Source organism: Mixophyes fleayi, chromosome 4, assembly GCF_038048845.1.
Source record: "Mixophyes fleayi isolate aMixFle1 chromosome 4, aMixFle1.hap1, whole genome shotgun sequence".
In the NCBI taxonomy this organism is placed as follows: Eukaryota; Metazoa; Chordata; class Amphibia; order Anura; family Limnodynastidae; genus Mixophyes; species Mixophyes fleayi.
The window spans coordinates 41,812,638-41,826,389 of record NC_134405.1 but is presented as its reverse complement, the minus strand read 5'-3'; the positions used below and the strand labels follow the sequence as shown (position 1 = coordinate 41,826,389).

At 42.7% G+C, this 13,752-nt stretch overlaps 1 protein-coding gene across 1 annotated transcript; it reads right to left on the bottom strand.

Moving 5' to 3' along the window:
• Positions 1–772: 772 nt before the first annotated feature.
• TMED1 (transmembrane p24 trafficking protein 1) lies at positions 773–10,932 on the bottom strand. Its single transcript, XM_075206788.1, has 4 exons — positions 10,660–10,932; positions 9,179–9,276; positions 8,867–9,050; positions 773–2,553 (listed from the first exon to the last, which is right to left on the bottom strand). The coding sequence occupies exons 1-4, from the start codon at positions 10,924–10,926 to the stop codon at positions 2,335–2,337; spliced, it is 768 nt and encodes a 255-aa protein (XP_075062889.1). The 5' UTR covers positions 10,927–10,932; the 3' UTR covers positions 773–2,334.
• Positions 10,933–13,752: the final 2,820 nt, after the last annotated feature.

The following is a 13,752-nucleotide window of genomic DNA, read 5'->3' as shown; positions in this document are numbered from 1 at the left end:
AATGCCCAAGTCACCCAAAAAAGCACTTGAGGGTGGTTTTGTTGGTTAGATAACATATTAAGTTTCCAAAGAACTGTACTTTTACATACAAGTAATGTGTAATTATATTTGCTAGGAAAGTGAACTCCTAAATAATGCATTGTGGAGCCAGACATTCGTGTGCACATAGACCGTTTAGCAGTTTGCTAATCCGTGACCAAGCTACGGCGATGTCAGACCATTGCATCTATCTGTTTTGAGCAATAAGTCCTCATTTGTATGAATGATAATTTCCCCAGCATGGGGCCAGGGCCTTGCTAACAGCAGAGGAATAGAGAAGACAAATACATTTTTGGTAGAATTCAGGAGTTTTTGCTTACTGTATACACAAAAATTATATAATTCACCCAAAAATTGGCTTGCTTTCCCTTTTCCTTGCAAAACAACCAAATGGGCAAACGGGATTCCCCTAGACAGAGTAGCTCATCAGCGAACATTTTATTGAAAGCACTGTTTATGTGCCATGCTCTCGCCCAAGCAGGCCTCCCCCAAATCAGGAGATCTGTGAGGTATAGAAGAAGCTGACCGGGATCACGCTCTCTTCTAACCTTCTGCATTGAGATATCAGACTACACTGTGCTGGAGTCAATTTCCTCCATCTCACAGTTCTCCTGCTGCCTGGGAGAGAGCAGAGTGTGATAAAGCCAAAAATAATATCATAGGACCTGGTGACATGCCCCCTTTAAAAACAAACTTTGATCCTTTGCCTTGTAGGTAAAGACACACACACGCACACAATAACAAATTAATTTATTATATAAGACACACTCATTGTTCAGGTGGCTCAAGTCTTAACGAGGGGCAAAATAATGACATTAAAGATATCAAAACGGATCACTGAAGCTCAAATCAGAGTAAATTGCTTTTAAAATCCTATGTTTTAAAACGGACGAATCAAGACAGGCACTGAGGATCTCCTATAAAAATACAAAGTTTCTTTGTAGCAGCAATGTGGTTCATTACACGGTGTCCTGACATAATAAAAAAAAGAAAAGACTCCAACAGCTAAACGCATTACCCCCCCCCCACAAGTAAAGTGACAAGACTATAAAAAAAACAATTGAACATTTAAAAAATTTCCTGCATCGGATAGATTGCTTAACACAGAAAAAAAATACCGTAGGTGGCCCTAAAATTATAGGCAAATTAAAACTCGAAAAGAAAAAACACATTTCCATGGCATTTTAAAGTCCTCTATGCATAGTAAAAATATATACTATGAGTCTGTTGCAGATAATGCAGCTTAGTGAGGTTTAGATCACAAACTTCACGGAGCTCTGAAGATGAATCCAGTTCGAAGATGATTCACATCCTGAAGACTAAAACCGTTTTCTCCAACTTAGCTGTGATGGGAATCTCTGTGGCCGGTTGTGTGCCATTACTACAAGGTTTCCTTCTGTGTATAGATAGGGATTGGGGAGAGATACATTCTTTTACTGCTCTGTACTAACAATTATGCTCCGGTTACTGGTGCCTCATCCCTTCCACACACGGTCATTTGCTTGGAACCTAGTAGGCTTACATATTCTCTTGTATTCATATGAAAATTGCAGCAAATTTAGTTTTTGTTTGGTTCCTGTACTGGTCAAGTGAAATGTGTATTTCTGGAAGAATTCGAGAGTGAAATTTGGTACAAATGCAGTGTTGCAGAGAAGCGAAGTACCGGTCTCACAACAGTTCTGCATTCTTCTTCAAAATATACTTGAAGTAACAGATGATTTTATACTTTTTAACAAAGCTGTTACAGATAGTCCGGGTAAGACTAAACATTGATTTAAAAGGCATCGAAAATGAAGTTTTAATTTTACACCAGGTTGTTAAATGAGCAATGTGCTATAACCCATAGTAATCAGAAATATGCTTTTGTAAACTGGTTGCATTGAATTACACTATAACATTGTTCTTGGCGGCATGATAGTATAGAAGGCAGTTTCATTGAATATGTTGTAGACTGATCTAGTATCACAATGCCTAATGGAACCCTGAATTGTTGTGATTATGAACGATCCCATCTTCAGGTGCACTAAGAATTTGATCTCCATCTACTGAGTTAGGAATTAGAGCTTCCGTGTTAATTTATAATAAGACTCCGGTACACCTACACAATTTTAATACATAACTGTTCACAGACTGTAGGCCAGGAGCGTGTCTTTGTGCTTTGTTTTCTTTTCTCTTTAGCATTTGAACATGGATCTCATTCAAGTGACAACCGTGAAAGTCTTTCTTAATGTCCTTGGCCCTGGTGGAAGACTATAGATCAGAAATGACTGGACTTAATGAGAGGCCATCTTTGTATTACGTCTGAATCTTCCGCTTGTCATAAAAGAGGCTCTTTAACATGTACACCTGGAGGAAGGCGACAGTGACCAGGACCCCGAGATTCACAGCCGACCAGAAGTTGACCCTTTCGAGGTTGCTGTCCTGCAGGTTGCGGTCTCTGGCTTCGAAGGCTCGCAGAACTGTCTGCATTTGCATGCTTCGCTCCAGCCTGGACTTCATACTCTCGATGGACTCCTAGGAACAGAGGAGACAATACAGTTCAAAAAGACACTAGACTAGTTCTCAAAAGTGCAATAGAAAGCATAAGTGTTTAACTACTATATTTTTCAATCATGTTATGCCTTATCCAACACAAATAATAAAACATTAGGTTAGATAAATTAGTAAGAAGAGAACACTGGAGGGAAAAATAACCCAGTGGGAGTGTTAACTGCATTGTATTCTTAATCCAAAACCAGCAACGCCACTGAGCCACGACTTCTGCCATGATGGGCTTTCCTAAATATTGGTGAAGGCCATAAACAGGCTACTTTAATGAGGTCACTAGTTCCTAGTGATTTGATTGGTTGCAGTCTCACGAATGTTGGTCCAGCCTACAAAACGGTTGCCTTCACTGTGTGTAGGAAATGTGTTAATGAAGACCCGTTTAAAACATGTTGAAATAAGTCTTAATTCTGATGGTACAGGGTAACTACTATTTAAGTTCTGAATTCTCTCTCTGTCCCCCATTTTTTTTTTTTTTTTTTTTTTTTTTTAAACATTTGATAGTACTATACAATTAACGGTGTCAAATCTTTCCAGTCCTGCACTCCAACATTATTCCAACTTACCCTGATCAGTGCTGGCTGCAAAGATATGGCACACGTCATTGTGTTAAGAGCAATCTATACAGGCTATAGAGAGACATGTTTTGTTTTTATTAAGTAATTTTTCAAAATGAGACATAACATGTGCAAGGAGGCAGGAAGAAGGGAGACCAGGGTAGGCAGTGTTCAAGAGAGAGCCATGGCAACGGTAACAAGACCAACAAAGATTTCCTGTAATCCTCAAATATCACTTTGTGAGATGGGCATTTTACCATAGCCTTAAACAGGTAAAGTGTCACCATACAGATTATTCCTTCATTAGAGACTATATAGTTCACATTGCCCTGGACTCTGGAGACATGCAAGTCAGGATGCCTCCATTGAGCTGCGATATGCAGTCTTGCAACCAAACATACGTAGAAGACTACATAATGCGTTCTCAGCTCCAGAGGGCTTATTGCCCAATAGTAAGATAACTGGAGCTAGAGAGGCTGGAAGACCAAGAATTTCTGGTAAAAATGTAAAAGGTGTCTGACAAAAATCATGAAGGCTTGAAACTTCACCGCCACCTGGGAAAAATTGAGAATTATACTCACCGTTAATTTTTCTTTCCTTTATGGCAGCCCTTACAATGGGTTAATACCCTGATCAGCTTAGTGTAGACAGGAAAAATTCACCCCACCTGAACAGTATATAAGGCAGGTCCTCCTCCGTGTCTTTTGTAACTTCCCAAGCCGTCCTTAGAACATAACCATTAGAACAGGGGTGGAAAAACATAGGGCTGCCATGGAGTATTTCAAGGAAAGGAAATTAACGTTGAGTATAATTCTTAATTTTCCTTTCCCTACTCCATGGCAGCCCTGACAATGGTATATACCAAAGCAGTACAACAGTCAGGAGGGCAATAAAAACCAACACATTAATAACTGTCAAACAATAAATTAATTTACACCGTTTGCTGGAGAATCTTACTCCTAAACTGTATCTCCGTAGAGGCTGATACTTCTAGCAGATAATGCGTAGAAAAAGTGTGCATCAACAACCATCCGGCCGCTTTACAGATGTCGGTTGCCCATGACTGGGTTCTATGTGCCCAGGAGGTTGCTACCGCCCTTGTTGAATGTGTCTTCAGTATCTTAGACACTTCACGCCCTTTCCCCCTATGCAATCACTTCTCTAATCCACTTCGCCAATGTGGGTTTGGATGGGGCATGTCCTTTGCGAGGACCTTCAGGAAGTACAAATAGTTGCTTTGTCTTGCTAAGAATTTTCCATCTTGACAATGTAAGCAGATATAGCTCTCACCGCATCCAGAATATAGAGTTGTCTCTCCTCACTATTAGTGGGATGAGGCTAGAGAGACGGTAGTACCAATTCTTGATTGATGTAGAAGGAAGAGACAACCTTGGGTAGATACTCTCGATTCGTCCTCAAAATTACTTTATCTTCGTAAACGTTGAGGAAGGGTTCTTCACACCATAACGCATGCATGTCCACTATCCCACGAGCCAAAGTAATTGCCACTAGAAAGAGCACTTTCAGAGTGAGCAATTTGAGGGAAATATCCTGCAATGGTTCAAAGGGGCCAAGAATGCTTTCACTCTTGGTCGTAACCTCTTCAGTGGCTGAAAGAATTGGAAGACGGGATCCTTAGAAGAGAGCTTGGTATCAAGAAGGATGTTAAGAGCAGATATTTGCACCTTTAATGTATATGGTGCTAGTCCTTAAACTAAACCATCTTTAAGAAACTAACATCTGGGACACTGGAGGACATGGGATCCTTCGCCATGTTCCCCACCCAACAAATGATTTTTTTCCAAATTCTGTATAAATCATAGAGGAAATATTTGTCCTTGCCTGAATTAGAATGTCTATTACCTCATCTGAAACACTTTTGGGTTTCAATAGTCTCCATCAAACCAAGGGAGTCCGGATTTGGATGCAGAACCGGACCCTGATGTATGAGGTCTGATCTGACCGGTAAAGGCCATGGATGTTCCAGCAACATTCTCTGTGCTACCGCGAACCAAGGGCGACGCGGCCACGCCGGGAGGACTGCTATCACCTCCACCTTTTCCGTCCTTATCTTCCAGAGTACCTGATCGATGACTGGAAAGGGAGGAAACACGTACCCCAGCTTGAAGCTCCACTGCATTGACAGGGCATCTATCCCTGAGTACCGGTATGAGAACTATAAGGACTTTAGTAAATGTTCTTGGAGACGAGGAAAGGCCAAACGGAAGACAAGTAAATTGGAAGTAGCGTACTTGAATGCAGAACCTTAGGAATTGCTGGTGATGGATCGGGATATGAAAATATGCATCCTTTAAGTCTATCGCCGTCAGAAAATCTCCTGTTTTACCGCCTTGAGGATTGAGTTGATAGACTCCATCTGAAAGTGTTTTGCTTGCACATAGCATTTGAGAGCTCGTAAATCTAGTACTGTTCTGAAGGCACCTGCTGCTTTCTGGACCAAAAACAGTTTGGAATAGAACCCCATGTTTTCCTGATTTGTCGGCACCGCCACAATCGCTTTTGTTTTCACCAGGTCTTTTAGGCTTTCCACCAATGCTCGCTGTTCTAAGAAGGACGTGTGACTTCTTGACTGGACAAATTTGTTTCCTTTTGGCCAGGAATGAAATTCTATGGCATATCCCCTGGTGACTATCTCCTGGACCCACTTGTCTTGTGTGGTGACTTCAAATTTCTGCAAAGCGTGATATTCTGCCACCCACTGGGGTTAGTGGAGACTGGATCTGCAGATAGTCATTGGGTTCTTTGCTGTCCTTGTTTCCCCCTTTTTGATCTGATCTGAAGGGTCGAAAGAACTGTCCTGTCATATTATCTTGGTGTCTGGAATACTGTCTCCCAGGTCTATAGGCACAGGCTTCTTTAAACTGTTGCCTTGGAGAATGAGAGGGGAAATATCTCCCCTTTCTGTCTTGTGGTAGACGATAAGCCCTGCCACTGCTAGCCTCTACATCAGATTATCCAGTTTCTCCCCAAACAGAAAATTACCTTCATATGGAAGCGTTGTTAAATGGCTTTTGGATTGGTGATCTGTCGCCCATGGATGTAACCAAAGCGCCCTTCTAGCTACAACTGCCGAGGCCATGCTTTTGTAAGAGAGCACAATAGTATCCAACGAGGCTTCACACAAGAAATCAATGCTTTTCTGCATAACCTCTAAGGACTTTAGAAGGTACAACCTGCTTATTCTATCTTCGATATCTGTATGTAACGTGCTGGCCCACAACCTAAGGGCTCTAGCTACTGAAGCCATAGCTATCCCAGACTTTAGAGTTATGCCTGAAGGAAGTCTCCATTCTCCTATCCATGGCGTCTTTCAATGGTCCCCCATCATCCCATGGGAGAGTGGTCCTTGAGGATAAGCCAGCTATGGCCGAATCCACCTTAGGTACCGACCACCATCTCTGGATATCTTCATCCTGGAAAGGATACATGCGGTTCAGTCTCCCCATGTTAGGATCACTTTTGTCTAAGGCTTGCCACTTCTTAGACAAAATCACCTTATGGGTATGGAACACCCTATGGAACACCCTATATTTCACTTGGTGTTCCGAAAACAGTGCATCCTGTGGTTTGACCGGAACTGTCGGTTCCTAAATGTCTACGATTTGTTAATATGCTTGAGTATAACATTCACGGTATCCAAATTAAACATTCTGAGATCCTACTTCACCTCAGCCTCAATATCTGACTCGGAATCCCACTCCTGAAGGAAACTGAATGTTTTAGAGGATGGCCCTGGCCTCACGTCCTCCATATCTTCTCCTATTGGAGTCCTGCCTCTCTTTGCTTCCTGCTCTGGGGCCTGAAAATCCTGCATCGCCTACACCATCCACGAAAAGAACTATTTGAATTGTTCTGGGAAGCCAGGCTCCTGTTCCATGGTGTACTGTATCCAGATAGCTGCTAGGTCCTGCAGCATACATCCACCTGTAGCCAACAAAGGTGGCTACAGGTGGATGAACGGGTAAAGCCAGCGCTGCATGGTAATCCATCCAGCGCACTGTGCATGTGCCCTCTACATGCGTGCGCCCGTACTGCACCACTGTGCATGTGCCCGCCCTGGGCGCCATCGGCAGTACCTCAAGTATCCCAAACAACCAACGCTGAAGGGAACGGTCCGGTCCAGGCACAGGTCCCGCTGAACTGCACACACAGCCAGCCTCATGAGGAAAGCCAAAACCTCCAGTAAGCCCTCAAGCACAACAACAAAAAAAAAAAAAATGCTACTCTGCACTACCCTGTCCTACACACGCTGAGACAGGAAAGCAAGACATGGAGGAGGAGCTGCCTTATATACAGTTCAGGTGGGGTGAATTTTTCCTGTCTACACCAAGCTGATCAGGTTATTAACCCATTGTAAGGGCTGCCATGGAGTAGGGAAAGGAAATATATTTTTGCTGTCCCCCTCCCCACCAGGATCACTTGGCAGGATACAATGTATCAAGTTCGTCCTTCTAACAGGAATACAAACCATTCCACTGCTATAGGCAATAGACAACCTTGACATGTACCCATCACTACAGTAACAAGGAAGTATGTAAACCAGGAAGTTTGTGGGATACTTTTGGAGAGTTGCAATATGTTCTCAGATTTCTGAAAGCCCATGGATTCAAGAACTAAAATCTAGTTGTCCCAGTAAAGTCTATCAACCAACTTCTTAAGACTAGTGCAAATGGAGATCCTATATAACTTGGCTTTATAAATCAAACTTAGAATTTGTCTGGTGTGATCTAAGCATTGTTGGCCTGTGATAAAACTGACCTGGACTCCTTGGCCAAAAGAGTGGGTCACTGAATTGAGCAGATATGCCAAGACGGAGGGCTAGCATGTTGATATTAAGGATAAGGAAATTGATCTAAAATGTATGGGCTCCAGCGATCTCCACTAGGTTTGAGAGTATATCCATTTTTGGGAGGTGGTGGGAAAGGGGCTTAACTTCCATAATTTATTTACAAATTTACTACAATTTAGGTGCTAGCTACTCTATAATTAGGGAGGCCATCAGGGCCAGAAACCTTATATGCCTTCTTTTTAATTTGGAGCTGTCAGTGTTTAACCCTAACAGAGTGGCCTCAGTTAGTTTGCAAAGACTGCACTGCTAAAGAACAGATTAAGTTACTGAGCAAGGCATTGTGTAGCTTCCCACGTACAGAAATTCAGAACATATAGAAAATCTGTTTAATCCTGTCCAGGTTAAAAGTCATCCACCCTTCGGGTTGTGTGATTACAAAGTGGAATGTTAGAGGATGTTTGTGACGACTAGAAGCAGATCAGGTTATAATGGTATAAGTCTCAATGGGCTACGTGTGCATCCCAGCAAGTAAAATCGGGTAGAATAAGGGGCTCAAGTCTTGATGTCCTGACAACAACACACTTCCTGACTGAAGACTAAGTCATTAGGAGTGAGGACAATCTGACAATGTCTGCCAATCTCCTTGCTCCTGCTGATCCAGCCTCTTCTCAGGAAGTGTGTTGTCCACCAACAACACTCTACCAGCACAAGGGAGTTGAGCAGCTGTGGACACACTTGAAAAGCCGGTTGGATAGCCTGAAAGTCGAACCCTAGGGAAGTCATTTTAAGTAACAGGTTTATTCTTCAAGCCACTTTTTCTTTCATCATTCTTTTCATCTTTACAAGAATTTTGAGAATGTGGCCAGAATGAAATTGTAGGTGCATACAAAAGATGGCAAGTTGTCTTTATTCTTACCTTGATGTCCTCTATTTTTATATCTAAGAGTTCATCTGGCTCTACCATGTCCGCCCAACTGTCTGGCTCCTCATCCCCCTGCTGACTGTCAAATATCAGCTCAAAAAATACCAGCTTCTCAGAGATGGTGCTAAATGAATTGTCAAAACAAATCATATAATCTCCAGCTTCTGTGGGCTCCACCCTGCAAAAAACAAACAGACAAGAGACTAGATCCAGAGAACTCACTATTTGTAGGCCAGACTTCTAGCAATTATAGAAAATGGAGCATGACAGACAACCAAAGCAGAGGAATGATGTCAATTCACTCACGTATGTACCCCGTCAGATCGCCTGTTCTCCATAATCAACAGGACCCCGGATGGGCTAGAGACCGAAAAATCCACATCCAGTCCAGCCCCACCAATCACCTGGGGAGTGACACAATTATTCGATGAAGTGTAACTTTTTGTTTTGTTTTTTAAACACTCATACTACTAATTGTATTATGCACACAAATGGGATGTCTGCCATCAAATAACTACACGAACATATGCAGTTTAGGAAAATTTATTTAGATTTTGTCCCTCTGCATAGGACAACAGATAAGCTTTTGACTGTATATCGCTGATCACTATTTCTATGCAGCGAATCTACTGTATCAAGGGGCAACAAAAATCTAAAAATCTGCCTAGACAATAGATTAATATGCAGGTAGGGCTACACTTTAAAGCCACTTTCCGCTAACAGTGATTTATATAATTTAAGGAGATAGCAAAACTTTCCAGATCACGTTGTTTATGCACAAGATATTTCAACGTAAATACTTTCTATTGGCAAAAACAATATCCCTATTCAGTCATCCTGACCGGGCACAAAATAAATCATGTTGATGCAAAGTGAGAGGCATGCACTATATATCTATAGTGATCCCTTTAGAACATGCATGGTGCATGCAGAGTGAGGGGCATACACTATACATCTATAGGTGATTTCTATATAAAGCATACTGTCTGCAAATATTATGCAGTTGGCGACTATATACACCCATAGGCATACACTATATAAACACACATCTATAAACAATATCTATATAAGGCATACTGTCTGCAGGTATGATGTAGTTGATGACTATATACAACCAGAGGCATACACTACACACACACCCCCACCCTTATAAGTAATATCTATATAAGGCATACTGTCTGCAGATATTATGTAGTTGGTGACTATATACAACCAGAGGTATACACATCTATAGGTGATTACTATATAATACATACTGCCTGCAGGTATTACGTAGTTGGTGACTATATACACCCATAGGCATACACTATATAAACACACATCTATAAACAATATCTATATAAGGCATACTGTCTGCAGGTATGATGTAGTTGGTGACTATATACAACCAGAGGTATACACATCTATAGGTGATTACTATATAATACACACTGCCTGCAGGTATTACGTAGTTGGTGACTATATACACCCATAGGCATACACTATATAAACACACATCTATAAACAATATCTATATAAGGCATACTGTCTGCAGGTATGATGTAGTTGGTGACTATATACAACCAGAGGTATACACATCTATAGGTGATTACTATATAATACATACTGCCTGCAGGTATTACGTAGTCGGTGACTATATACAACCAGAGGTATACACATCTATAGGTGATTACTATATAATACATACTGCCTGCAGGTATTACGTAGTTGGTGACTATATACAACCAGAGGTATACACATCTATAGGTGATTACTATATAATACATACTGCCTGCAGGTAGGCTCACCTGGTACTCCACTTCCATGCTGCCATTATAAAGGGCCGTCTGGTAGAAACACTCCTGTCTCCCAGCCGGTAACAGGAAGGTCAGTTCCGAGTCCTGCGGCTGGTTTGTCCCGGAAGATAATAGGGGCAGCAGTAATAACACCAGGCCTCGTATCGAAGCCATAAGAGCGGCTAGGAAACCCCTCAGACTCCGAGGCCGCTTCCGTACAGACAGATCTTCTTCTGAATGGCAGATCCACCTGTCAGTAAGTTGAACCTGACTTCTCATTGGTCAGTGATACTATCGCTCCATAACATTAAGCCATTGATTGGATGTTGTGTATAAGCACCGCCTCTCAGTTCTCATCCATGTAAGGACAAGATGCTGACCTGGACCAATCAGAGCGGCAGCAGAGGAGGACCTGCGCTACTTATAGGTACACGTACACTCCTCTGACCTGCTGCTTTCATATTCGTTTATACTGTAGGAGGTCACGTGTTCTCTGATCTTTGGTTCAAGCAAAAAGGCTGCTAATACTTCATTTTCCACATGTCCAGGGACAGATACTGCATTTTAATGGCGATTGAAGCATTTAGGTCCTGCATCATCACCATTTATTTATCATCATCATCACCATTTATTTATATAGCGCCACTAATTCCGCAGCGCTGTACAGAGAACTCACTCACATCAGTCCCTGCCCCATTGGAGCTTACAGTCTAAATTCCCTAACACAAACACACCCACAGAGACAGACACACACATACAGAGAGAGAGATTCGGGTCAATTTTGATAGCAGCCAATTAGCTTACTAGTATGTTTTTGGAGTGCAGGGGCGGATCTAGAAAATTGTTGTACCCGGGGTGATTTAGGCCCCGCTCCCTTTCTGACATTTAAGGCTGGTCCGCTCTGCAGGGACAGTGCTCAGAGCAGCCGGGCAGCACACTGTCCCTGCTTGTCACTGCTGAACGGACCTGCACATACTGTGCAGCCATTGGCAGCAAGTCCCTGTTAGGGGGGGGGGGGCAATTGCCCTGATCGCCCCCCCTGGATCCGCCACTGTTGGAGGAAACCGGAGCACCCGGAGGAAACCCAGCAAACACGGGGAGAACATACAAACTCCACACAGATAAGGCCATGGTCGGGAATTGAACTCATGACCCCAGTGCTGTGAGACAGAAGTGCTAACCACTAGGCCACTGTGCTGCCCAATGCATATAATGAGATACCCCGATGGGATGCAAGCTTAAATGTTTTGATCAAAATATGAATTAATACCTCGTTTTCACATTCATAAATCTATCTATCTATCCCAATTAGCCACAACATTAAAACCATCTGCCTGATATTGTGTATGTCTCTCTCAAGCCGCCAAAACAGCTCTGACCCGTTGAAGCATTGATTCCTCAAGACCTCTGAAAGAGCCCTGTGGTATATGGCACCAAGATGGTAGCAGCAGATCTTTTAAGTCCTGTAAGTAACGAGGTGGGGCCTCCATGGCTCTGACTTGTTTTTCCAGCACATCCCACAGATGCTCGATCGGATTAAGATTTGGGGAATTTGGAGGCCAAGTCAACTCTTTGTCATGTTCCTCAAACCATTCCTGAACAATTTTTGCAGTGGGGCAGGGCGCATTATCCTGCTGAAAGAGGCCACTGCCATCAGGGAATACCGCTGCCAATAAAGGGTGTACTCGGTATCATGTTAGCATGAAGACTTTTCGGATCCTTTGTGGTCTGCGTGGTTCAGTACTTCCTACCACGGAGATGAGGAACCAACAAGGAGGTTTAGTCTTAGCTTCTTTGGACCCGCAAGTTGCAGTTCTCCAGATGGGCACCAAGCAAGACTGGTTGGAGATGGTGCAGGTGTATAACAAGCAGAGGTATCTGAATGACCAGGTTTAGCTGAGAAGCTGGTAATGCTGGTTTGCTGAATATGTTAGGTGATTGCAGGCACAGGGTGTCTGGATAACCAGGCTAAGCTGAGAAGCTGATGCAAAGAAGATTATCTTCCGCAGTAGAGTCCTTTAATCCATTTTATGTAGCGAATGATTGACCTAGAGTGGCCCAAACAAGATAGTGGTGTCTAAGTTGTAGTAGAATAATATTCTTACAAAAATCTGCTAATGAGAGTGCTGCTTCCTGTAGTATGAATTCATAGTTTTCAGAGAAAAAGAAGAGAGAAAGAAATACGAAATGGGGAAGGCGCACCTCAAATGTGTAGTTAGATAGTAATTTTAATGAGGGTTAGTGTATTCCCAAATTCTTATCTAATAGTTTATATTGCTCATGGACATGAGATGAATGACTTGATACCTCAGGGCGGTATCAGCAAGTAGGGTGATATAGAAAGATATTCTTCCTAGCCAGCAGACAATTAAGCGTTCAATGTTAAAGGTGCGGTACCTGCAAGGAGAATACAAAATAAGCTGGACGCCAGAATGATGAGTTGAAGTACTGATGCTGTTTTGCAAAGGTGCAGAGTCTGAAGTCTTTATATGCTGTTTTCCAGGATTGTAGAGCCAGAGTTAAAGCAGAAACTGGTAAGATGAACAATCTCAGAGAGCAGGCTGTACACGAGTCCAGAGTAAACAGGAGGGGGCTTTAAGCTCCACAGGTCCAATCGGGTCAGGAGAGAAGCACACCCTAATTTAATGAGACAGGTGTGCAATGAATCATGCTCACCACAGCTGAAGAGGTAAAGTCAATATACATAGTCAGTGAATCATGCTCTGTCTTACAGCACTGGGGTCATGAATTCAATTCCCGACCATGACCTTATCTGTGAGGAGTTTGTATGTTCTCTGTGCTTGCGTGGGTTTCTTCCGGGTGCTCCGGTTTCCTCCCACATTGCAAAAACATACTAGTAGGTTAAGTGGTTGCTATCAAATCGACCCTAGTCTGTGTGTGTATGTTAGGAAATTTAGACTGTAAGCCCCAATGGGGCGGGGACTGATATGCGTGAGTTCTCTATACAGCGCTGCAGAATTAGTGGCGCTATATAAATAAATAAATGATGATGATGATGAACAGAGTTCGAGAGACATGACTCCCACGTCCCGCTCAAGGCGATTTATATGGTATGTGCGGAGATGGGCGCCCTCATTATTTTTA